Source organism: Procambarus clarkii, chromosome 18 (genome assembly GCF_040958095.1).
Source record: "Procambarus clarkii isolate CNS0578487 chromosome 18, FALCON_Pclarkii_2.0, whole genome shotgun sequence".
Taxonomy (NCBI): domain Eukaryota; kingdom Metazoa; phylum Arthropoda; class Malacostraca; order Decapoda; family Cambaridae; genus Procambarus; species Procambarus clarkii.
In genome coordinates this window covers 31,371,809-31,394,956 of record NC_091167.1, presented here as the reverse complement: position 1 = coordinate 31,394,956, position 23,148 = coordinate 31,371,809, and the positions used below count along the sequence as shown (strand labels likewise).

Genomic DNA, 23,148 nt, shown 5'->3' with positions numbered 1-23,148 from the left:
AATAAGAAATTCCAAGAGGTCTTCACCTTAGAGCAAGGAGAAATCCCAGAGATAAGAGAGGGAATAGCTAACCAGGAACCACTGGAAGAGTTTGAGATTACCAGTGGGGAAGTAAGGAAGTGTTTACTACGGTTCATGGAGCTCTGTACTCGGATCTATCCTGTTTCTGATATACGTAAATGATCTCCCAGAGAGTATTGACTCATTCCTCTCAATGTTTGCTGACGACGCCAAAATTATGAGGATTAAGACAGAGGAGGACAGCTTGAGGCTTCAAAAAGATCTGAACATGCTGCAAGAATGGTCGAATAAATGGTTGTTAGAGTTTAACCCAAGCAAATGCAATGTAATGAAGATAGGTGTAGGGAGCAAGAGACCAGTTGCAAGGTATTATTTGGGAGATGAAATACTTCAAGAGTCTGAGAGAGAGAAAGACCTGGGTTTTGATATCACGCCAGACCTGTCTCCTGAAGCTCAAATCAAGAGGATAACATCAGCGGTATATGCCAGGTTGGCTATCATAAGAACGGCCTTTAAAAACTTGTGTACGGAATCTTTAAGAACTTTGTATATCACATGTCCTGGACCATACTCCAGACCAATCCTGGAGTATGCGGTTCCAGCTTGGAGTCCATATCTAGTCAAGCATAAGACTACACTGGAAAAGGTTCAAAGGTTGCCACCAGACTAGTACCCGAACTGAGGGGTATGAGCTACGAGGAGAGACTACGGGAATTAAACCTCACTTCACTGGGAGACAGAAGAGTTAGAGGAGACATGATCACCACATACAAGATTCTCAGAGGAATTGATAGGGTAGATAATGACAGGCTAGGTGAAAATTGAGTGCCTAAATGAGCCATAGAGATGCTTGAAAGAATTTTTTGAGTGTCAGAGTAGAAGACAAATTGAATGCATTAGGAAGTGATGTGGGGGAGGCTGACTCATACACAGCTTCAAGTGTAGATACGATAGAGCCCAGTAGGCTCAGGAACCTGTACATTAGTTGATTGACTGTTGCGAGGCGGGACCAAAGAGCTAGAGCTCAATCCCCGCATGCACAATTAGGTAAGTACACACATACACACACCCTTAGCGGATAGAGTTTGTGATCGTAGTTCTAATGGGCCTGAGTTCAATTTCTAGTCGAGGCAGAAACAAATGGGCAAAGTTTCTTTCTTTCGTCTTATGTGTCGGGCTGCGTGCAGCCCCTCCTCCAAACAAAGACCCAAAGTCCATTCCATGCACCCGCCAAACTCCCTGTATATGAATGAAAAACGATTTACAGACGACTCACAACTGATGGCGTCCGAATACTTCCGGTACAAGTGCTTCACTGACGAATTTTGTTCGAACCACAACGTTATAAATGCTTCACCCACGTACTACAAATACAAATAATAGCCAACAGAATCTAAGCACCTGACCTAAGCTTATGCCTATATATGCATAATATGCTAATATATAGTAATATTAATTTATATTTGAGAAAAGTTCTTTGAATGAACAGAATGTTAAAAATGTTGAATTAAGTCTTTGTGGTTGACCTGCTGGAGAAAATGGACTTGGTCCGAGGACGGGTTGCAAATACAACCCATTCTCGCATACAAAGATCCAAGCTCTTTAATCCAGCCGCCAAACCCCCTGTTTATGAATGAAAAGCTGTTTACACACGACTCACAACTGATGACGTCCGAACACTTCCGGAATAAGTGCTTCGCTCACGTCCTCTGTTCGAACCACAATTCTATAAATGCTTCACCCACGTACAACAAATACAAATAATTACCAACAGAATCTAAACACCTAACCTAACCTAACCTAACCTAACCTAACCTAACCTAACCTATGCCAAACTATACATACAATTTTTATGTATAAGAACATTAATTTATATATGAGAACAAACCAATTTTTAATACACAATATTTTAAAATTGATGAATGCGTCAGGGGAGGACTGGCCACTGCTTTAAACAGCCTGGTGTGAGAACGGGCTGACAAATACAAATAATCGAACAGAACTAACCTAACTAATGCCTATATATGCACAATATGCCAATATATTATATTATGAATTTATATTTGAAAAAAAATCCCGTTTTGAATGAACAGCATATAAATTTTTTTTGAATGCGTCTGTGGGGTCGACCGCTGGATGTAATGCACTTGAGTCGAGGACGGGTTACTGCACGAGCGACTGTCAAGGCTGCACGCGTTTGATTGCTACTCTAGCGAGTGGGTTAATTTCTGGATGTCAACATATTTGAGATAGTCAAGCTTAGTGTGAGTTGACGAAACTGTGTCCTGCCACGAGAAAAGATTTAGTCAAATTGACAGAAGTGAAGTAGACGAGGAACTAACGCCACAGGATGGAGGTGAAGTAGATGACGTTCATTTTGGGTCGTCTACAAGGATAATGACCCAACAGTGAAGCGGCCATTGGTACCGTCTGTGAAAAATTCCTACGCATTCTCTGCACCTGTGGACGTGTGTTCGAAGGTGTTATAGCTGCTCGCCCATCAGTCGGAGATAGAGAAGACTTTATGCATGGTTGCAGGAAGTGGGGCAACGAAGTTAATCAACGGTTAAGTTTCAGTTCTCCCATTAGGTATGTCAGTGAAAGGAACGTTGGTTAAAGAGTATGTTAGCGTTTTGGGTCGAGAGATTACAGCAATGAGGTATTTGTGCAGATAGGAGAAACAGGTGTTGTGTAGTGTGGAAGAGTGATGGGAAGAGGAGAGGCGAACAGTGTGGAAAGCGATGGGAAATAAGAGATTGCACAGATCACTCAGAAAACACACCACACACTTGGTCCGGGAGACATCTCCCGTCACGCAGGGTACAGTTGCACCTCCACAGATCTCCAGTATCAGCTCTTGATACTGGTAATGGCTCAAAAGGGCCACCACTTACGAGCTATTCATGCCCGTGCCACCTTTTGGATGGTTTAATCGTCATCTTGGACACATTCATGGGAGACATCTCACGTCACGCAGAGTGCACTTGCACCTCCACAGATCTCCAGTATCAGCTCTTGATACTGGTGATGGCTCGAAAGGGCCACCACTTACGAGCTATTCATGCCCGTGCCACCTTTTGGGTGGCTTCATCTTCATCTGTTTAAAACACGGGAGACATCTCCCGTCACGCTGGGTGCAGTCGCACCTCCACAGATCTCCAGTATCATCTATTGATACTGGTGATGGCTCAAAAGGGCCACCACTTACCAATTCATGCCCGTGCCACCTATTGGGTGGCTTCATCTTCATCTTAACACATTCACAAGGGAGACATCTCCCATCATGCAGGGTGCATTCGCACCTCCACAGATCTCCAGTATCAGCTCTTGATACTGGTAATGGCTTAAAAAGGCCACCACTTACGGGCTATTCATGCCCGTGCCACCTTTTGGGTGGCTTAATCTTCATCATCACTCAGAAAAGGACACATGGCGTTGGTGTTGACGTGCTGTTAATCAACCAGTTCTCTTACAAACTGCATGTGAATTTGGCCGTTTGCCCGTATGGACGTAATTTGAAAATGGAAAAAAATGGAAAATAAATTTTCGATTTTTCCCTAAACAGCAAGTTAAGGGTCCTCAGGTTGGTTAGTAGGGCAGGAAGATCTTCTAAGGTTTCAAAAAGTCATGAAAACCGTTAATTGTAAGTTTCATCGCCTAATCTAACCGGGTAAGCCTGAGGACTCCAAACAGAAAACGGGACAGTATGTCAATTTCGTGGGATGTAATTTAAAACGAAATCGGCTGTTTTTGGCTATAGCGCACATAAGGGCGACAAGCTACGTAATTAAGAGGACGGGTTGGTTAGAAAGAAGGTAGAGAATCGAAGAAATTGAACAGAATAAGGCGCTTCACTTCACCATATGCCCTTCATATCCGAACTAAGTAAATCTCGTTTATAACCTTCGTCCGCTTGTTGTAAAACTCACGTTTTGACCAATTAACACTTTGTAGTAATCTGTTTCCCACTGTTCCTCCTGCTTCCAATACTACTGGTGCCTACTCTTATTTCATGTTCGGCTTTTCCACTCCAATACTAATGGTGAAACTGGCTGTATACTAAATGACAGACTTAATTATTATTATTATTAACATCTTTATTGACAAAATTAATTACAATTTTGCCTAATCTGAGGATTTTGATAGTCTTATTAAATTGAGGTTAATGCTAGTATTCACTGTCACGCAGGACAGAGGGTCAGAGGGTCATACAGACTTAATGAACTCAAAAGTGTTAAACAATACTCTCTTCTGTCGTAGGAGGGGGACGGACGTGGGCGTCGGTCCCATCAAGGTCGAGACCGTCATGGTCTGGTCTCTAATCGTAGTCGGCACTACTGGAGCCGGTCGGCCGAGCGGACAGCACGCTGGACTTGTGATCCTGTGGTCCTGGGTTCGATCCCAGGCGCCGGCGAGAAACAATGGGCAGAGTTTCTTTCATCCTATGCCCGTTACCTAGCAGTAAAATAGGTACCTGGGTGTTAGTCAGCTGTCACGGGCTGCTTCCTGGGGGTGGAGGCTTGGTCGAGGACCGGGCCGCGGGGACACTAAAAAGCCCCGAAATCATCTCAAGATAACCCACCAGTAGTGCCGATTACGTACAAGAGAAGCTTGTAGGGCCGACAGGCGTCCATCACCATAATCCACTGTTTAAACCATAGAACTGTGGACCTGGAGCGTCCGAGTGGTCTCTATAGGTCACTTGGCGAGGCATGAAATAGTGTATAGTGCCAAGCAACGCCGTCGCTGCTCCCTCTGTGAGTGTGCCTTTAATCAGGGGCAGAAACTGAGCATCCATCTAACACGTGCTCGCGGAAAAATACCCGAGACATAAGCGCCAAAAAATCTGATGATTGTTGGACGTTTTATGACCAGCCGATATTTGTATCCTATTGTAGTTCTGTACCATGTTTCACTTTTATTTTGTTTAGCATTTCTCGGTACAGTATAATTAGTTTGTCTGCTTAGTTTCACATTGAGTGAATAATTAGCATTTTAGTAATTGTTTAAGGTCAAATAGCCAGCTAGTGTGTAATGTTTTATCTTACTCTCATAACAAAAAGAGAGATTAAAACTTTAAAACATAACAAAACTGCGACTATTTATATCTAACCAAACTCATTCGTATGTATAGACAATTAAAGCCCCCTATACAACACATCCTGATTGCATTGGAAGCAATGCGAGAAACCTTGACTTGGATTCAGTGTAAGCTTCAGGACCCCGTAGAGGATTCAGTGAAATACCTGGTTACAATGATTTTGACCATGTCGTGGTGTAGTGGTCTAGGGCGTGTGCATGAGAATACTAAGTGTACGGGTTCGAATCATCCTCATGGCCCAATTGACTTTCAATTTTGAATCGACATCACAATTCCTTGTTACGTCACCCATCGCCAGGTTCACGTGTTCCAAAACCAATTCACCTCCCATGTTCAGGTTTGTCCAGTCTTTCCTTTAAGAAATTTCTTAGTTCATTAAAATGAGCATTTTGGATATCTGGCACCTTAACTGAATTTCCTCTTGCACGTCTATTCCACTTCTTTATATCTTCACCGTTTTAAATACTGAGAAGAGACAACATATTCTCCAAGTTGCTCGCCGTGTTGGAGATCATCTTGTAGTTGTGAAGTTTCTGGACATTATGAAGCATGATTGGTTGATGTTCAACATGGTCGCCATATTTGAGTTGTTTTTCATGAACGGGTCATCAGAGCACGGCTGCTTGCTGCTCAGGCCGCTGACCTGTGGGGGGGACTCGTCTGCTTGGTGGTCTTGTTGCTGACCACTCGAAGCTGCGTTATTAACGTTACAAACGAGCCATTCCCCCCCCCCCCCCACTAAGTATCAGCTGGGACTAATGGATGACTGTAGCTGACATTGACTGGAGAAACGACAGATGTGCCGTCAGTTAAGCTGGCTACACAGTTGGCTTTAGGAGATCTTTTCTCGCCGAGTCACACATCTACAAGTAAAAATAAAATATTTAAGTTGAGAGATTCATGACCGCGCTCCATAGAACCCAGCAAATCTCTGTTGCAGACCAGCTACACGACATCTACTTACCTCTATAAGTATTTTGGGTACCCCGGATACCGTTGTTTTTTTTTACGGGTCAAGAGTCCAATATGTGGCCATGCAAGTACTTTGGATAATTGTCGAGAGACTTGTGGGTTCGAGCCCTCCTCCCAGTGTTGTGGTGGTCAGTCTAGTAACGGGCGTGTCTGCTGTGGTCTCGTGGAACGGCTGCCAAAAAATATTTCCCCATAGCTTACTATCTACACCATTTTTTCACTTTGTTGTCTCTTTTGATTTATTATTTATATTATTAATGATTCGTTATTATTGAGTTAGTATGCATCATTTTGGTTACTTCTGATTAAGGGATGTATGTTTGTATACAACTAATAATGTTTCCCATATAGCTCAACTATTCGTGGGAACAGCTCGCATATTTAAAATTATACTCACTTTTCCATTATTTGCCCTGTCTGAGTTTTCAATGGCTCAGCCTTTTCCCTATTTTTTTTACATATCTGAAAAGTTCATTTAGGAGGACCAAAGCACACTCCACAAGATGAAGAAAAACGGCGACGTTATGGGCCGTTCTGGACCATTATCAAGTCGTATGTGACGTGATAACAGTCCAGGACAGACCGAAATGTCGTCGTTTCATCATCTTATGGTGTGAGGTTTGGTCATCATATCTCCAGTCACGTTATTGTGACTCATCGTCTGCGCCTCTTCTTAGACCTGTCTTTGCCTGCTCTGCTATACATACTTCGTATTGTCTTTTTCTGTTTTCTTTTTTTAATTTGTCTAAATGATTTGGTATAGTTGTTCTAAACTCATTTGCTCATTCTTAATTCTTTAGTACAAACTTAATTTTTTCCAAATATGGTTCTTTCATCCCATGATTGTCGATTTGGGGTCGTCGTTGTTCGACCTAATTACTCTATACGGCGTACTACGTTCCAGGGCTTTACTGAGAATATATTTTTTAAGTTGTAACATCAATTTACAATGTAACCCCCTGTCGTGTCACCCAAGGCTTGGTCCCACATCCCGTCCCGTGGATACCCCCACATCCCCGGCGAAGTAGTGTAGTGCTACGCTCCGGTCACGTTCATTAATCCCTCAAAATCAACTTTAAGGAAATCTGGCAGCCTATCTGAGTGTCTCATACACAGCTGATCCCCGCTGGTAAGTCGGATTTCCTTGTGATCACCGTTTTCTAGCTCGTCCCCTATTTCTGTGTTATTTCTCCCTGTTAATTAACATAGAATATTTTCATTGTGTTGGCTCTTTTATATGTTGTTTAAGGAAGCAGTAGTAGTTATACATTAGTTCTAAAAATCTTGCGCCTCATTATTTCATCGTTTTGGTAGTCTAATTTATTCGACTAAAATTAGTCACCCATAATACAAAGTCTTTGACCTAGACTTTTCATTCCACAAATGATTTGCTTTCAATTTGTCGAGGTTAGGTGGCCTGAATATAACTCATTAGACAATTACTTTTCATTTGATCGTAAACAATTATTTTCTGTGTGGCTCAGTTTTGATTCTTTTTTACTCATTTTAAATTTTCTCTACAGATATTATCTCTCCCTCTTCTCGATATTACCACCGTCTCCTCTTGGTATATTACCACCGTCTCCTCTTGGTATATTACCACCGTTTCTTCTCGATATATTACCACCGTTTCTTCTCGATATATTACCATTCACTCTTGTCCAATATATCTGTGAAATAGTTTGAATTCTTTGTATCTGGTAACCACGTAATAGTTGACTTTTAACACATTTTTTCACGTTCCAGTGCACCAATATATAATGTTTATGCGCACACAAGCACTTAATTCGTTTTCATGTTAAAAAGTCAACTGTCTTTTGTGTTAAGGGTGATAGTTTGAGGCGCGTCTCCGCCCTTGATATTTTTACCCATACATTATCTTCACCAACATACGCTGTTATTATGCTCATTCACAAAATCCATTCATATTCACGTAACAGTTTAAACATAAATAACTACCTCCAAACACAGATTCCAACGGATTTGCAAAATTAACAACCCTAACCCTAGATTAACGAACACCATCCCGACCATCTTGAGATTATCTTGAGATGATTTCGGGGCTTTAGTGTCCCCGCGGCCCGGTCCTCGACCAGGCCTCCACCCCCAGGAAGCAGCCCGTGACAGCTGACTAACACCCAGGTACCTATTTTACTGCTAGGTAACAGGTAACACCATACACAAGCTTCCTAAAACAGTGTTTTCCCAGTAATTAAATGAACGATAAATGCATTTGATTTTAAATATTTGTATAGTGGCAATTGACTCCAATTGTCTGCCTCAACATGTATTACAAGCTTCCATATTCTTTTTAACTTTATTCACATTGAAGGATTCAACCTGTGAATACTTTTGTTATCCTTATGGGAGTGGAACTGGCCAAAGAGAGCCTTCAAACGTTATTCTTGGTGAGAATAGGCATATAGTTGCAATAGAAACTTTACATGTCTAATTTTCCGTTTCTTTCTATGTATCGTGAGGCGGTTGGTGACTGTTGGAGCCTGACTGGGTGACCGCGCTGAACCTTCACTGGCTCCAGTGTCATCGTTGACATTTAAAAATATATACTACTGCGTGAGTATATACAATTACATAGTTATTTTGAAAACGAGGAGTCACAATAACGTGGCTGAAATATGTTAATCAAACCACACACTAGAAAGTGAAGGGACGACGACGTTTCGGTCCGTCCTGGACCATTCTCACAACCGACTTGAGAATGGTCCAGGACGGACCTTCAGTTTTTAGTGTGTAGTTTAGTCAACTTATTTTGAGAAATTACACTTAAGCATTAGTGTGCCCTGTCATTGATTTCTAGTGTGTAAACAGAGGCGAGCGTGTGTATTTGGGACCATTTTTGGGGAACAATTTATTAAAATAAGAAGCGTGTTCTAGTTTAAAAGTATAGTTCTATTGTAGGAATTGTTAAGTTGTTTGGCAATGTTAATGCTGAACAACAATTAAATACAGTTCATGTATAGGGCGCATCCGATGTCTCCATTTGTATAGAATATATTTCTTGTACTTGGTCTTTGAATGTAATCTCCTAGTATAAGTTGGGGGAATTTCTTTAGCCCTCTAATATGCCCATTTTTCAATGCGCATGTTAGAGCCCAGGCTGGTTAAAGCTACAGTTCTTCCGTAAAGACACATGCACTAGTTTTAATGTATTAAAATTAGGTTTCTCTTTTATTTATTAATTTTAATATGGTAAAGTTCAGTATTGTTAGGCATAGGATAGGATGGCTTAGGTGATCTGGTTCTGTTGGCAATTATTTGTATTTGAGGTGAGTGGTTGAAGATCAAAATATAACTGATTTAAAAATATTACAACATTGTGATTCAGGTCGTACGCGAAGCACTGTTAAATCTGAAATAAGATTTAGCATAGAATGGCATAGATTTGTTGGAGAAAATTCCGTTAAAGTGCCAGATTTTAGAAAAGCTTAATTATTGGCGTAAGAAATTGTTTGGGTATAATAAATTGGGATGTCCTGGGCATGGGAGGAGGGGTGGTCCTTGAGCAAGACGTGAACCCAGCGATGGGTGATGTAATACGGGATTTCGATGTGAATTCAAAATATAACTAATTTAAAAATATTCTAAGCAAAGCACAGGAACATAGTATACCATACAAATTGAATATAGAATAATAAAGACCCAAAATGGATAACAAAGGATATGAAGAACCTTATAGGTAGGAAGAGAGCTTGGTACAAAAGGATTAAGAATGGTGAAGTCGGTTTAGAACAATAATTCGTACAACTGGTTACATATATTAAAAAAAAAGGAGATAAGGAGGGCAAAAGGAAACTGAAGTTCGCATAGCAGGGCAAGCAAAGACCATTCCTAAAGGATTTTTTGTTATATCGAACAAAGATTAGGGAAAGGATAAGTACATTAAAAACTGAAACAGGTCAGATAACTGATAATGACGGAGATGAGTAATTTTTAGTAAATATTTTCTTTGAATTTACTGAGGAGGAACATAACATTATGCCTTCAGCCGAACAAGTCAGAGGGTGGGGAAGAGGACAGGTTAACTAGTTTAGCAGTCACCAGGGATGATGTTATTAAACCAATAGTGAAACTCAAGCCAAACAAATCCCCAGGGCCGGACGAAGTGTTTGCCAGGGTGCTTAAGGAATGCAAAGACGAGCTTTGCGAGCCATTGTCTACCATATTTAATAAATCATTAGTCAAGCAGAGTGCCAGAGTCTTGGAAGGTTGCTAATGTGGTATCACTTATAAAGAAAGGCGATAGATCACTTGCGTCAAACTGTCGGCCAATTAGCATAACGTCTAGTGTGGGAAAGTTGACCAGACCACACACTAGAAGGTGAAGGGACGACGACTTTTCGGTCCGTCCTGGACCATTCTCAATCGACTTGAAAATGGTCCAGGACGGACCGAAAAGTCGACGTCCCTTAAGAACATAAGAACATAAGAACAAAGGTAACTGCAGAAGGCCTATTGGCCCATACGAGGCAGCTCCTATTCTATAACCACCCAATCCCACTCATATACCTGTCCAACCCGTGCTTGAAACAATCGAGGGACCCCACCTCCACAATGTTACGCGGCAATTGGTTCCACAAATCAACAACCCTGTTACTGAACCAGTATTTACCCAAGTCTTTCCTAAATCTAAACTTATCCAATTTATATCCATTGTTTCGTGTTCTGTCATGTGTTGATACTTTTAATACCCTATTAATATCCCCCCGGTTATGTCCATTCATCCACTTGTAAACCTCTATCATGTCACCCCTAACTCTTCGCCTTTCCAGTGAATGCAACTTAAGCTTTGTTAATCTTTCTTCATATGAAAGATTTCTAATTTGGGGAATTAACTTAGTCATCCTACGCTGGACACGTTCAAGTGAATTTATATCCATTCTATAATATGGCGACCAAAACTGAACTGCATAATCTAAATGGGGCCTAACTAGAGCAAGATATAGCTTGAGAACCACACCAGGTGTCTTGTTACTAACGCTGCGATTAATAAATCCAAGTGTCCGATTTGCCTTATTACGAACATTTATGCATTGATCCTTTTGTTTTAAATTCTTACTAATCATAACTCCCAGATCCCTTTCGCAATCCGACTTCGCAATCACAACACCATCTAGCTCGTATCTTGTAACTCTATCATCATTACCTAACCTCAGAACTTTACATTTATCAGCATTAAACTGCATCTGCCAATCCTTTGACCATTTCAAAACCCTATCTAGATCAACTTGAAGTGATAGTGAGTCCTCCTCCGAATTAATTTCCCTACCGATTTTCGTATCATCGGCAAATTTGCAAATGTTGCTACTCAAACCTGAATCTAAATCATTTATATATATTATAAACAACAGAGGTCCCAGGACAGAGCCTTGAGGCACTCCACTTACAACATTTTCCCACTCTGACTTGATTCCATTTATACTAACTCTGTTTCCTTTGGTATAGCCATGCCCTAATCCAGCTTAATATAGCACCCCCAATACCATGAGACTCTATTTTTTTAATCAGTCTTACATGTGGCACTGTATCAAAAGCTTTGCTAAAGTCAAGGTATACAACATCGCAATCCTTACCACTATCAACTGCCTCAACAATGCTAGAATAAAAAGATAACAAATTTGTTAAACATGAACGGCCATTTATAAAACCATGTTGCGACTCAATTATTAATTTATGTTTTTCAAGATGAAGACGAATTTTATTTGCTATTATAGATTCGAGTAACTTTCCCACAATAGACGTTAGGCTAATTGGTCGATAGTTAGACGCAAGTGATCTATCTCCTTTCTTAAAAACTGGTATCACATTAGCAACTTTCCAAAACTCTGGCACTCTGCCTGACTCTATTGATTTATTAAATATGGTTGACAGTGGGTCACAAAGCTCCTCTTTGCATTCTTTAAGCACCCTAGCAAACACTTCATCCGGCCCTGGGGATTTGTTTGGTTTGAGTTTTACTATTTGTTTAAGAACATCCTCCCTGGTAACTGCTAAACTCGTCAACCTGTCCTCGTCCCCACCCACATAGACTTGTTCGGCTGAAGGCATATTGTTAAGTTCCTCTTTAGTAAATACAGATACAAAATATTTATTAAAAATACTACTCATCTCTTCATCTCTATCTGTTATTTGACCTGTCTCAGTTTTTAATGGACCTATCCTTTCCCTAGTCTTAGTACGATATAACTGAAAAAACCCTTTAGGATTTGTCTTTGCTTGCCCTGCTATGCGAACTTCATAGTTTCTTTTTGCTTTCCTTATCTCTTTTTTAACATTTCTAACTAGTTGTACGAATTCCTGTTCTAAAGTGACCTCCCCATTTTTAATCCTTTTGTACCAAGCTCTCTTTTTACCTATAAGGTTCTTCAAATTCTTTGTTATCCACTTTGGGTCATTAGTATACGATCTATTCAATTTATATGGTATACTACGTTCCTGTGCTTTGTTTACAATATTCTTAAATAAGTTATATATTGAATCCACATCGAAATCCCCATTTAAGTCACCTATCGCTGGGTTCATGTCTCGCTCCAAGACCGGCCCACACCCCATACCCAAGCCTTTCCAATCAATTTGACCCAAAAAATTTCTTAGGCTATTAAAATCAGCTTTTCGAAGATCTGGCACTTTAACAGAATTTTCTCCTACTGGTCTATTCCATTCTATGCTAAATCTGATTTCTTTGTGATCACTGCTCCCTAGCTCACTCCCTATTTCGATGTCATTAATTTGCGTTTCCCTGTTAGTTAACACTAAATCTAAAATATTATTTTCCCGTGTTGGTTCCTTAATGTTGGTTCCCTTCACCTTCTAGTGTGTGGTCTGGTCAACATTCTTCAGCCACGTTGACTCATCGCCTGCATATTTGTGAGAAGATACTTGTGGAATTCCCGGTTGCATTTTTTATGACCATGTTGTGGCCTAGTCGACTAAGGCAGCGTCTGGGATCATCCCGGGCGTAAGTTTGAAACCTCATCACGGCCCTTCTAGTTGTGTTCATTTGATGCATCACGTTATTGGGATTTGTGTGTATCCCAAATACTAGTTCGGCAACAGGGATGTTGATTTGTGGAACAAATTACTGCGTAACATAATAGAAGTAGGATCCCTTGATTGTTCCAAGCGTAGGTTAGACATACATATCAATAAGATTGAGGGGATATGAATTGTGGCTGCCTAGTATGGGCCAATAGGCCTTCTGCAGTTACTTTTAATCTTATGTTCTTATTTTCTTTTCATCCCCGTGCCATCTTTTGGGTGGCTTGATCAATCAAGTCAATGCATAGTTTGTCTGCTCCCACACAGTAGTAGAATTTTTAACAGAACAATATTTGTGAATATTCATTCAGGATGGCAGAGATGCAGGAGGACGAGGAAACCCCTACAGGAGCCAGCAATAATGATGACATATTTGACGATTGCGACTCGCAGGAACTGGCATGCATTGGTCCTAAGAATGATCCCACATCTGAAGGTTAGTATGAATGTGCATTTATTTTTTGGCTTTGGTACCCATTGTTTCGTGTTTTGTCCTGAGTTGATACTTTTAATACCCTATTAATATCTCCTTTGTCCATTCATCTACTTGTATACATGTCACCCATAATTCTTCGCCTTTCTAGTGAATATAATTTAAATTTGCGCTTCAATTATACCTCCTAATGATTTATAATAAGAATTTAGTTTAAATTTCCATGATGACAAAAAGCTGAAGAAACTACGACATTTCGGTCCGTCCTCGACCAATATAAAGTTGTTACCCGGCAATATGTTCCCTATTTCTAAACCTACCTAGTTCTTAACAGAATCTAAATTAATCAGATTTATAGCCACTATCTCGTGTCCAATTTTGTGCTAACATATTTCATTGCCATCCCTTAATTTGCAATAATGCCGTTATTTTCGGCATTATTGTAGAAAAGTTCCCGCCCTGACGATATGCATATCCCTAGACACCTTATTGACTCTGAATTCCCAGGTTACTTTTATCACCACTGTCTGGCACACCTGAGGTCCCAGAGGCTGCCGCTCGCTTGTCCTGCGTTCGTGAGACCCGACCTGTGTCCAAAAAATACCTCTGTTGAATGCCAGCATTGGCACTGGTGGTCTTCCACATGTTGCGACTGGTGTTCGGGATCTCAAGGACTGCCAATGAGGATAGTAGGCATATCCTCGAGACCCAGAGCTTTTCTATCCTCAAGGTTGACTCCTTCACTGCCCCCCCCCCTCCCCTCCTCTTGGACGTTGTCTTTGTTTTGTTAAGATTACTTTTTAAGGTAGTAACCTTCCATCGTTCTTGCAAGTGCCCGGTCCTAGAGTGCATCCCCCTCAACACGCCTCTGCAATAGGTGTTGAAAATTTGGTCATGGTTTTTCCAGATGCAGCAGCGAGGTGTCTTTGTCACTTGGGTGGTGTAAGGGCATTCACGTACGTGCAGCGAGTCTCGATGCTTAAAGTGCAGGGAAGCCCACCCTGCACAGAGACCGTCCTCGCCCTGAAGCATCGCCGCCATGTTTCTATCCCAGAGGCTCGACGCCAGGTCCGCCGCTTTAACACTTTAACATTTATGCTCGTGCGTTGCATCACACTACTCATCCCCACGTTTCTTCCCTTCCTCAGTTCCGCAACAGTTTGCTAACTTCAAAGCCCGATAACCACCAGTAGCATCACTACTGGCACGCCAGTGTATAGGTCAGAAACACTGACCGAGACACGGAAACCCGGTTTCTCTCACTCTCCTGCGGTTAAGAAGGCTTCCGTCTATCCCAAAATGTTCTCTCTCTCTCTCTCTGCGCCTCTCCTCTCGTATCCCGGTAGCTAGATTCGGCTGATCTAGCCATAAAAGTTAATGTAGCTCTTAATTCTGCCACCATCTGGTCACCATTTGGTCCGGGAGACATCTCCCGTCACGCTGGGTGCAGTCGCACCTCCACAGATCTCCAGTATCATCTATTGATACTGGTGATGCCTCAAAAGGGCCACCACTTACGAGCTATTCATGCCCGTGCCACCTTTTGGGTGGCTTCATCTTCATCAATCAATATTGATTCTGCCTATGGTACTATTCCTGATGCAGTGCTCTGTGTCATTGGTTGTTCACTCGCCCTCCCTTGCCCGGTACCGCGTCACTCTCAAGCTCCCCTCTACTCTCCTTCATGCTCTCCACTAAGACATTTTTTATATACAAAATATATAATATTTTATAATATAAATATATAATATATATATATATAATATATATAAATATATAATATATATATATATATAATATATATAAATATATAATATATATATATTTTTGATATTTTTTCCATTGATTTCCATAGCTCCATTAAAAAAATTACATGGATTTTTGTTTATTTGAATGTTAATATTGAAATATTTTTTTCTTGTAGATGTGAAAGTTGTCAGCGAGAAAGAAAGATCTCCTAAAGCAGATTGTGTAGCCAACCTAAATGACGGCGCGTCTGTCGTTTCTCAAGTCAATGCCAACTACAGTCATCCATCTGTCCCAGCTGATACTCAGCATGGGGAAGGGCTCGTTTCTAACGTTAATAACGCGGCTTCGAGTGGTCAGCCACAACGTCAGCAGCAAGAACACCAAGCTGACGAGTCCCCACAAGGTCAGCGGCCTGAGCAACAAGCAGTCGACCTCTCTGATGATTCATTCAAGAAAAACATTCAACTCAAATATGTTGAACAGCCCGAACACCAACCAATCATGCTCCAGCATGTCCAGAAGCCTCATTACCTACAAGATGATCTCCAACACGGCGAGCAACTTGGAGAACTTGTCTCTTCTCCGCATTTAAAACGGAGTAAAGAAATGAAGAAACATAAGCCAAAGCACAAAGCGAACACCAGATCCCCATACGAAAGGCCCTCTCGAGGAAGTAGGTCAGATTTAAATTATCGTCTTCGTGATCCAAAATCTACTGATTCTAATGCATATTCTAATTGTGTTCTGCCTACAAACTCCAGACGTGCAGTTCGTGAGTTACGATCATTACTTCCACCGCCTTCTAATGATTCTCCAAACGATTTAACGAGTTCATCTAATGATTCTGCATTGCCAAATACAAGGGAAAATTCATTTAATAGAACTTCCAACTCCCTTCACAAACTTCAAACTGGGACTACTAGGAACTATGTTAATATCCTGGAACAGCAACAAGAGGAAAATTTGCCGAGCGCCTCGACTGTCCAGCCCAGCGCCACTATTCTGCAAAACAGTTCCGTGCACAAGCTTGAAAATGCGTCTGCTCGGTCTAAGGCCTGCAAAAGGAAAATAAAACAACAAAGTCTCTCTAGCCCGGACTACATCGTGGGCTGTCAAAGGTGTGGTGTTCCATATACAAACATAGGACATCTTCCGAATAACACAAGGTCCCAAGGAGCTAATAAAAAATATCGGTGTGCCAAGTGTGATTATACATTCAAGCAGGTCAACATTGACAATCATAATCTACTAGTTCGTGAGCCACCCATCATCAGTGACGTCAACTTGGCACGGCAAGGAGAGACTGACTTGGCAAACACGTCGACGCCCGGGGCCAGCGTGTCGACGCCCGGGGCCAGCGTGTCGACGCCCGGGGCCAGCGTGTCGACGCCCGGGGCCAGCGTGTCGACGCCCGGGGCCAGCGTGTCGACGCCCGGGGCCAGCGTGTCGACGCCCGGGGCCAGCGTGTCGACGCCCGGGGCCAGCGTGTCGACGCCCGGGGCCAGCGTGTCGACGCCCGGGGCCAGCGTGTCGACGCCCGGGGCCAGCGTGTCGACGCCCGGGGCCAGCGTGTCGACGCCCGGGGCCAGCGTGTCGACGCCCGGGGCCAGCGTGTCGACGCCCGGGGCCAGCGTGTCGACGCCCGGGGCCAGCGTGTCGACGCCCGGGGCCAGCGTGTCGACGCCCGGGGCCAGCGTGTCGACGCCCGGGGCCAGCGTGTCGACGCCCGGGGCCAGCGTGTCGACGCCCGGGGCCAGCGTGTCGACGCCCGGGGCCAGCGTGTCGACGCCCGGGGCCAGCGTGTCGGTAAACGGGCAAGGCACTTCATCTGCTCCTCTACCGTCTCGGGAAAATGTTCTCTCTAACTATAATGGAAAAGCAGCACGTAAAAAATCATTTGACCCGCTCTTCAAGGTGGACTGTCAACTGTGTAGTATTACATGCGCCCACAAAGGAATGCTCAAGAATCATATGAAAGCCCATGGTGCTAATAGGGATTATAGTTGCTCCCTGTGTGATTGTTCTTTCAATAAGGAACGCAACCTTGTGAATCACAATTTACGCGCTCATAAGACATCGTTGCCAGGTAAAAATACCCCGGCACCGCAACGAGGGGAAGACTTGCAAAGCACGTCAACATCTCTGCCTAGAGAGCAGCCTATTCAACGAAGCACCTCTGGAAACTTGGGTGATGCTTCACCATATACTATGGCAGATGTTTCATTTAAAGCCGAAACGAACAAAACGTTTTCCTACAAGGTGAACTGTCCAAAGTGTGGTAGTAAATTTGCAAACGGAGGACACCTTACGAATCACATGAAATCTCATGGTGCTAATGAAAGATACGAGTGCTCCGTGTGCGACTGTGTCTTCAAGGAGAAAAAGTTCCTTGAAAACCACATAAAACGCTCTCATGAAGCACAGATGAAGCCCAGTAATTACTTGGAAGAGCAACAAAAGGAAAACGTGCCGAGCAACGTGGCGCCACCGCCTAGTAGCTTGGCTCCGCCTAGCAGCTGCCCGGCTCCGGCGCCTAGAAGCTGCCCGGCTCCGGCGCCTAGAAGCTGCCCGGCTCCGGCGCCTAGAAGCTGCCCGGCTCCGGCGCCTAGAAGCTGCCCGGCTCCGGCGCCTAGAAGCTGCCCGGCTCCGGCGCCTAGAAGCTGCCCGGCTCCGGCGCCTAGAAGCTGCCCGGCTCCGGCGCCTAGAAGCTGCCCGGCTCCGGCGCCTAGAAGCTGCCCGGCTCCGGCGCCTAGAAGCTGCCCGGCTCCGGCGCCTAGAAGCTGCCCGGCTCCGGCGCCTAGAAGCTGCCCGGCTCCGGCGCCTAGAAGCTGCCCGGCTCCGGCGCCTAGAAGCTGCCCGGCTCCGGCGCCTAGAAGCTGCCCGGCTCCGGCGCCTAGAAGCTGCCCGGTTCCGCCGCCTAGAAGCTGCCCGGCTCCGCCGCCTAGTAGCTTGGCTCCACCTAGCAGCAGTCCGGCTTCGCCGCCTAGCAGCAGCCCGGCTTCGCCGCCTAGCAGCAGCCCGGCTTCGCCGCCTAGAAGCTGCCCGGCTCCTCCGCCTAGAAGCTGCCCGGCTCCTCCGCCTAGAAGCTGCCCGGCTCCTCCGCCTAGAAGCTGCCCGGCTCCTCCGCCTAGAAGCTGCCCGGCTCCTCCGCCTAGTAGCTGCCCGGCTCCGCCGCCTAGTAGCTTGGCTCCACCTAGCAGCAGCCCGGCTCCACCGCCTAGAAGCTGCCCGGCTCCGCCGCCTAGTAGCTTGGCTCCACCTAGCAGTTGCCCGGCTCCGCCGCCTAGCAGCTGCCCGGCTCCGCCCAAGAGAATGGCGGCTCCGCCGCCTAGCAGCCGGGCTCCGCCGCCTAGCAGCCGGGCTCCGCCGCCTAGCAGCCGGGCTCCGCCGCCTAGCAGCCGGGCTCCGCCGCCTAGCAGCCGGGCTCCGCCGCCTAGCAGCCGGGCTCCGCCGCCTAGCAGCCGGGCTCCGCCGCCTAGCAGCCGGGCTCCACCGAATATGAGTGCGGCTCTACTGCCTTGCAGCTCTGATCCAGCCAACAGGCGCGCGGCTGCACCGCCGAGCAGCTCAACTGCACCCACCAGAAGCGCGGCTGGTAAGGATTATGGTGCTAATAAGGGTTATAGTTGTTCCCTGTGTAATTGTTCTTTCAATAAATTAGTCAACCTTGTGACGCATAATTTACTCATTCATAAGGCATCGATACCCAGTAAAAATACCCCGGCACCGAAACGAGAGGAAGACTTGCAAAGCACGTCTACACCTCGGCCTAGAAAGCAGCTTATTCAACCAAGCACCTCTGAAAACTTGGGTGATACTTCTCCATTTACTCAGGCAAATGTTTCAATTAAAGCCAAAACGAAAAAAACTTCCTACAAGGTTAGCTGTCCAAAGTGTGGTATTAAATTTGCAAACAGAGGATGCCTTAAGAATCACATTAAAAACCATGGTGCTAATAAAATATACAAGTGTTCCGTGTGCGACTGTTCTTTCAACGCGAAAATGTCCCTTAAAAATCACACACAACACGCTCATAGAGCACAGATGCAACACAATAATTACTTGGAAGAGCAACAAGAGGGAAACATGCCGAGGAACGTGGCTCCACCCCCTAGTAGCTCGGTTCCACCGCCTAGCAGCTCGGCTCCACCCCCTAGTAGCTCGGTTCCACCGCCTAGCAGCTCGGCTCCACCCCCTAGCAGCTCGGTTCCACCCCCTAGCAGCTCGGTTCCACCGCCTAGCAGCTCGGCTCCACCGCCTAGCAGCTCGGCTCCACCCCCGAGCAGCTCGGCTCCACCCCCGAGCAGCTCGGCTCCACCCCCGAGCAGCTCGGCTCCACCCCCGAGCAGCTCGGCTCCACCCCCGAGCAGCTCGGCTCCACCCCCGAGCAGCTCGGCTCCACCCCCGAGGAGCTCGGCTCCACCCCCGAGCAGCTCGGCTCCACCCCCGAGCAGCTCGGCTCCACCCCCGAGCAGCTCGGCTCCACCCCCGAGCAGCTCGGCTCCACCCCCGAGCAGCTCGGCTCCACCCCCGAGGAGCTCGGCTCCACCCCCGAGGAGCTCGGCTCCACCCCCGAGGAGCTCGGCTCCACCCCCGAGCAGCTCGGCTCCGCCCCCGAGCAGCTCGGCTCCGCCCCCGAGCAGCTCGGCTCCGCCCCCGAGCAGCTCGGCTCCGCCCCCGAGCAGCTCGGCTCCGCCCCCGAGCAGCTCGGCTCCGCCCCCGAGCAGCTCGGCTCCGCCCCCGAGCAGCTCGGCTCCGCCCCCGAGCAGCTCGGCTCCGCCCCCGAGCAGCTCGGCTCCGCCCCCGAGCAGCTCGGCTCCGCCCCCGAGCAGCTCGGCTCCGCCCCCGAGCAGCTCGGCTCCGCCCCCGAGCAGCTCGGCTCCGCCCCCGAGCAGCTCGGCTCCGCCCCCGAGCAGCTCGGCTCCGCCCCCGAGCAGCTCGGCTCCGCCCCCGAGCAGCTCGGCTCCGCCCCCGAGCAGCTCGGCTCCGCCCCCGAGCAGCTCGGCTCCGCCCCCGAGCAGCTCGGCTCCGCCCCCGAGCAGCTCGGCTCCGCCCCCGAGCAGCTCGGCTCCGCCCCCGAGCAGCTCGGCTCCGCCCCCGAGCAGCTCGGCTCCGCCCCCGAGCAGCTCGGCTCCGCCCCCGAGCAGCTCGGCTCCGCCCACCAGAAGCGGGGCTCCACCGCCGAGCAGCTCGGCTCCGCCCACCAGAAGCGGGGCTCCACCGCCGAGCAGCTCGGCTCCGCCCACCAGAAGCGTGGCTCCACCGCCGAGCAGCTCGGCTCCGCCCACCAGAAGCGTGGCTCCACCGCCGAGCAGCTCGGCTCCGCCCACCAGAAGCGTGGCTCCACCGCCGAGCAGCTCGGCTCCGCCCACCAGAAGCGTGGCTCCACCGCCGAGCAGCTCGGCTCCGCCCACCAGAAGCGTGGCTCCACCGCCGAGCAGCTCGGCTCCGCCCACCAGAAGCGTGGCTCCACCGCCGAGCAGCTCGGCTCCGCCCACCAGAAGCGTGGCTCCACCGCCGAGCAGCTCGGCTCCGCCCACCAGAAGCGTGGCTCCACCGCCGAGCAGCTCGGCTCCGCCCACCAGAAGCGTGGCTCCACCGCCGAGCAGCTCGGCTCCGCCCACCAGAAGCGTGGCTCCACCGCCGAGCAGCTCGGCTCCGCCCACCAGAAGCGTGGCTCCACCGCCGAGCAGCTCGGCTCCGCCCACCAGAAGCGTGGCTCCACCGCCGAGCAGCTCGGCTCCGCCCACCAGAAGCGTGGCTCCACCGCCGAGCAGCTCGGCTCCACCGCCTAGTATTTCGACTCCACCGCCGAGCAGCTCGGCTCTACCCACCAGGAGTGCAGCTCTACTCAACAGGAGCCTAGCTCCACCCACCTTGAGTGTGGCTCCACCCACCAGGAGTGCAGCTCCACCCACTATAAACAGGTGGAGGAGAGAGATGGGTTTTGACGGGTGGGTGGATCCGGTTGTGCCTCAACGCAGACTCACCTGGTGGAGACATTGGGACGGCATAAGCTCGGCGGCTGCAGCGCCGAGCGGCGGGGCGGCTGCAGCGCCGAGCGGCGGGGCGGCTGCAGCGCCGAGCGGCGGGGCGGCTGCAGCGCCGAGCGGCGGGGCGGCTGCAGCGCCGAGCGGCGGGGCGGCTGCAGCGCCGAGCGGCGGGGCGGCTGCAGCGCCGAGCGGCGGGGCGGCTGCAGCGCCGAGCGGCGGGGCGGCTGCAGCGCCGAGCGGCGGGGCGGCTGCAGCGCCGAGCGGCGGGGCGGCTGCAGCGCCGAGCGGCGGGGCGGCTGCAGCGCCGAGCGGCGGGGCGGCTGCAGCGCCGAGCGGCGGGGCGGCTGCAGCGCCGAGCGGCGGGGCGGCTGCAGCGCCGAGCGGCGGGGCGGCTGCAGCGCCGAGCGGCGGGGCGGCTGCAGCGCCGAGCGGCGGGGCGGCTGCAGCGCCGAGCGGCGGGGCGGCTGCAGCGCCGAGCGGCGGGGCGGCTGCAGCGCCGAGCGGCGGGGCGGCTGCAGCGCCGAGCGGCGGGGCGGCTGCAGCGCCGAGCGGCGGGGCGGCTGCAGCGCCGAGCGGCGGGGCGGCAGGAAATATAATTCTGGCTTTACGGTCCAACGTTGTGGCTCCAGGATCAAACCAATCATCATGGTTCCCCGGTCCATCAGCGCTGGTCAACAGTCCATCGGCGCTGCTCCACTAACAAGCAGCGCAGTTTCTGAGCCCAGCACGTTTGAGCATATATATGAAATTTAGTTTTCTCTTCCGCTGTCCTCTGGCTAAGGACAGCGGATGGCTTAATTTATAGCAATAAATTTAAAGCAATAGCAGCATAACGAAGTAAATGTGTCAATAGATATTTTATCCCATACTGTAAATTCAGCGGCTATAGTATCGAATTGCATGACATCCAATGTTTCTAGTAAAAGTTGTAAGGTCATACAGCATCGATATGAACCTCAGTATTGACATTCTGGGACAGCTGCAGCAGGAGGAAGACTTCTCTCTCTTGGACTTAGAATTATTTTTTGGATTGACAATAGAAGTGGCTTGACCGTCTAACTTTACATAATTTTTCATTTTTTAAATGAATTGGTATTTGTTTTTATTTTGAATATGCTAACATGTATTTAGTTGCATGATTTTTAATTGTTTTATTTAAACCAGCATTTTTTTCAATTGGGATGCACTTTTCACGTTCAGTGAAATTATGCTTGAAAATCCTACCGTTGTTATCTGCTTAGTTGCTGCTGCATGATTGTAGTGCATATACTGAAATAAAAGTAATTAATGCAAATAATAAACTGCGAGTGTAATGTAAATTGAAAATAAAATTATGAAATCTGTGATTTGTTTTTTTTCATACGACATTTATAGACGTGCATCTTATAGAGAGATCTCCCACTCCATTTCTATTCTCACCGATGGGTCAAGTCTGCAGACGGTGTAGGCTACTCTGTTGTTTTTAATGACCACACCTATATGTGTCGCCTTCCTCCGGAGACTAGCATCTTCACGGCAGAACTTATGCTATTCTCTATGCTCTTCGTCTTCTGCTTTCTCGCTGTCAATCCTCCTTTTGTGGCTGTAGTTGACTCTTGCAGTGCCCTCGTGGCTCTGGAGCCCTTTAATCCAGTCCATCCGGTGGTAGTCGAGATATAACATTGACTGTTTCTTATCTCCAGTAGATTTAAGACAGTAGAGTTTTGCTGGGTTCCCAGCCATATTGGAGTTAATTTAAATGAGCGTGCAGACGCTGCTGCTAAGGAAGCTATCCGAACTTGTCTCATCTCCCGTAAAGGCATTCTCTATTTCGACTTTTACCT

At 47.4% G+C, this 23,148-nt stretch overlaps 2 protein-coding genes across 2 annotated transcripts; both read left to right on the top strand.

The window, feature by feature from the left end:
* The first annotated feature begins 2,178 nt into the window (after positions 1 to 2,178).
* On the top strand, positions 2,179 to 21,127 carry LOC123754582 (mucin-5AC). Its single transcript, XM_069326783.1, has 4 exons — positions 2,179 to 2,610; positions 13,462 to 13,586; positions 15,508 to 19,937; positions 19,976 to 21,127. The coding sequence occupies exons 1-4, from the start codon at positions 2,546 to 2,548 to the stop codon at positions 21,125 to 21,127; spliced, it is 5,772 nt and encodes a 1,923-aa protein (XP_069182884.1). The 5' UTR covers positions 2,179 to 2,545.
* A 145-nt stretch (positions 21,128 to 21,272) lies between these two features.
* On the top strand, positions 21,273 to 22,025 carry LOC138366056 (uncharacterized transmembrane protein DDB_G0289901-like). The gene has a single exon (XM_069326782.1). It carries the CDS (start codon positions 21,273 to 21,275, stop codon positions 22,023 to 22,025), a length of 753 nt encoding a protein of 250 aa, XP_069182883.1.
* The last annotated feature ends 1,123 nt before the right edge of the window (positions 22,026 to 23,148 follow it).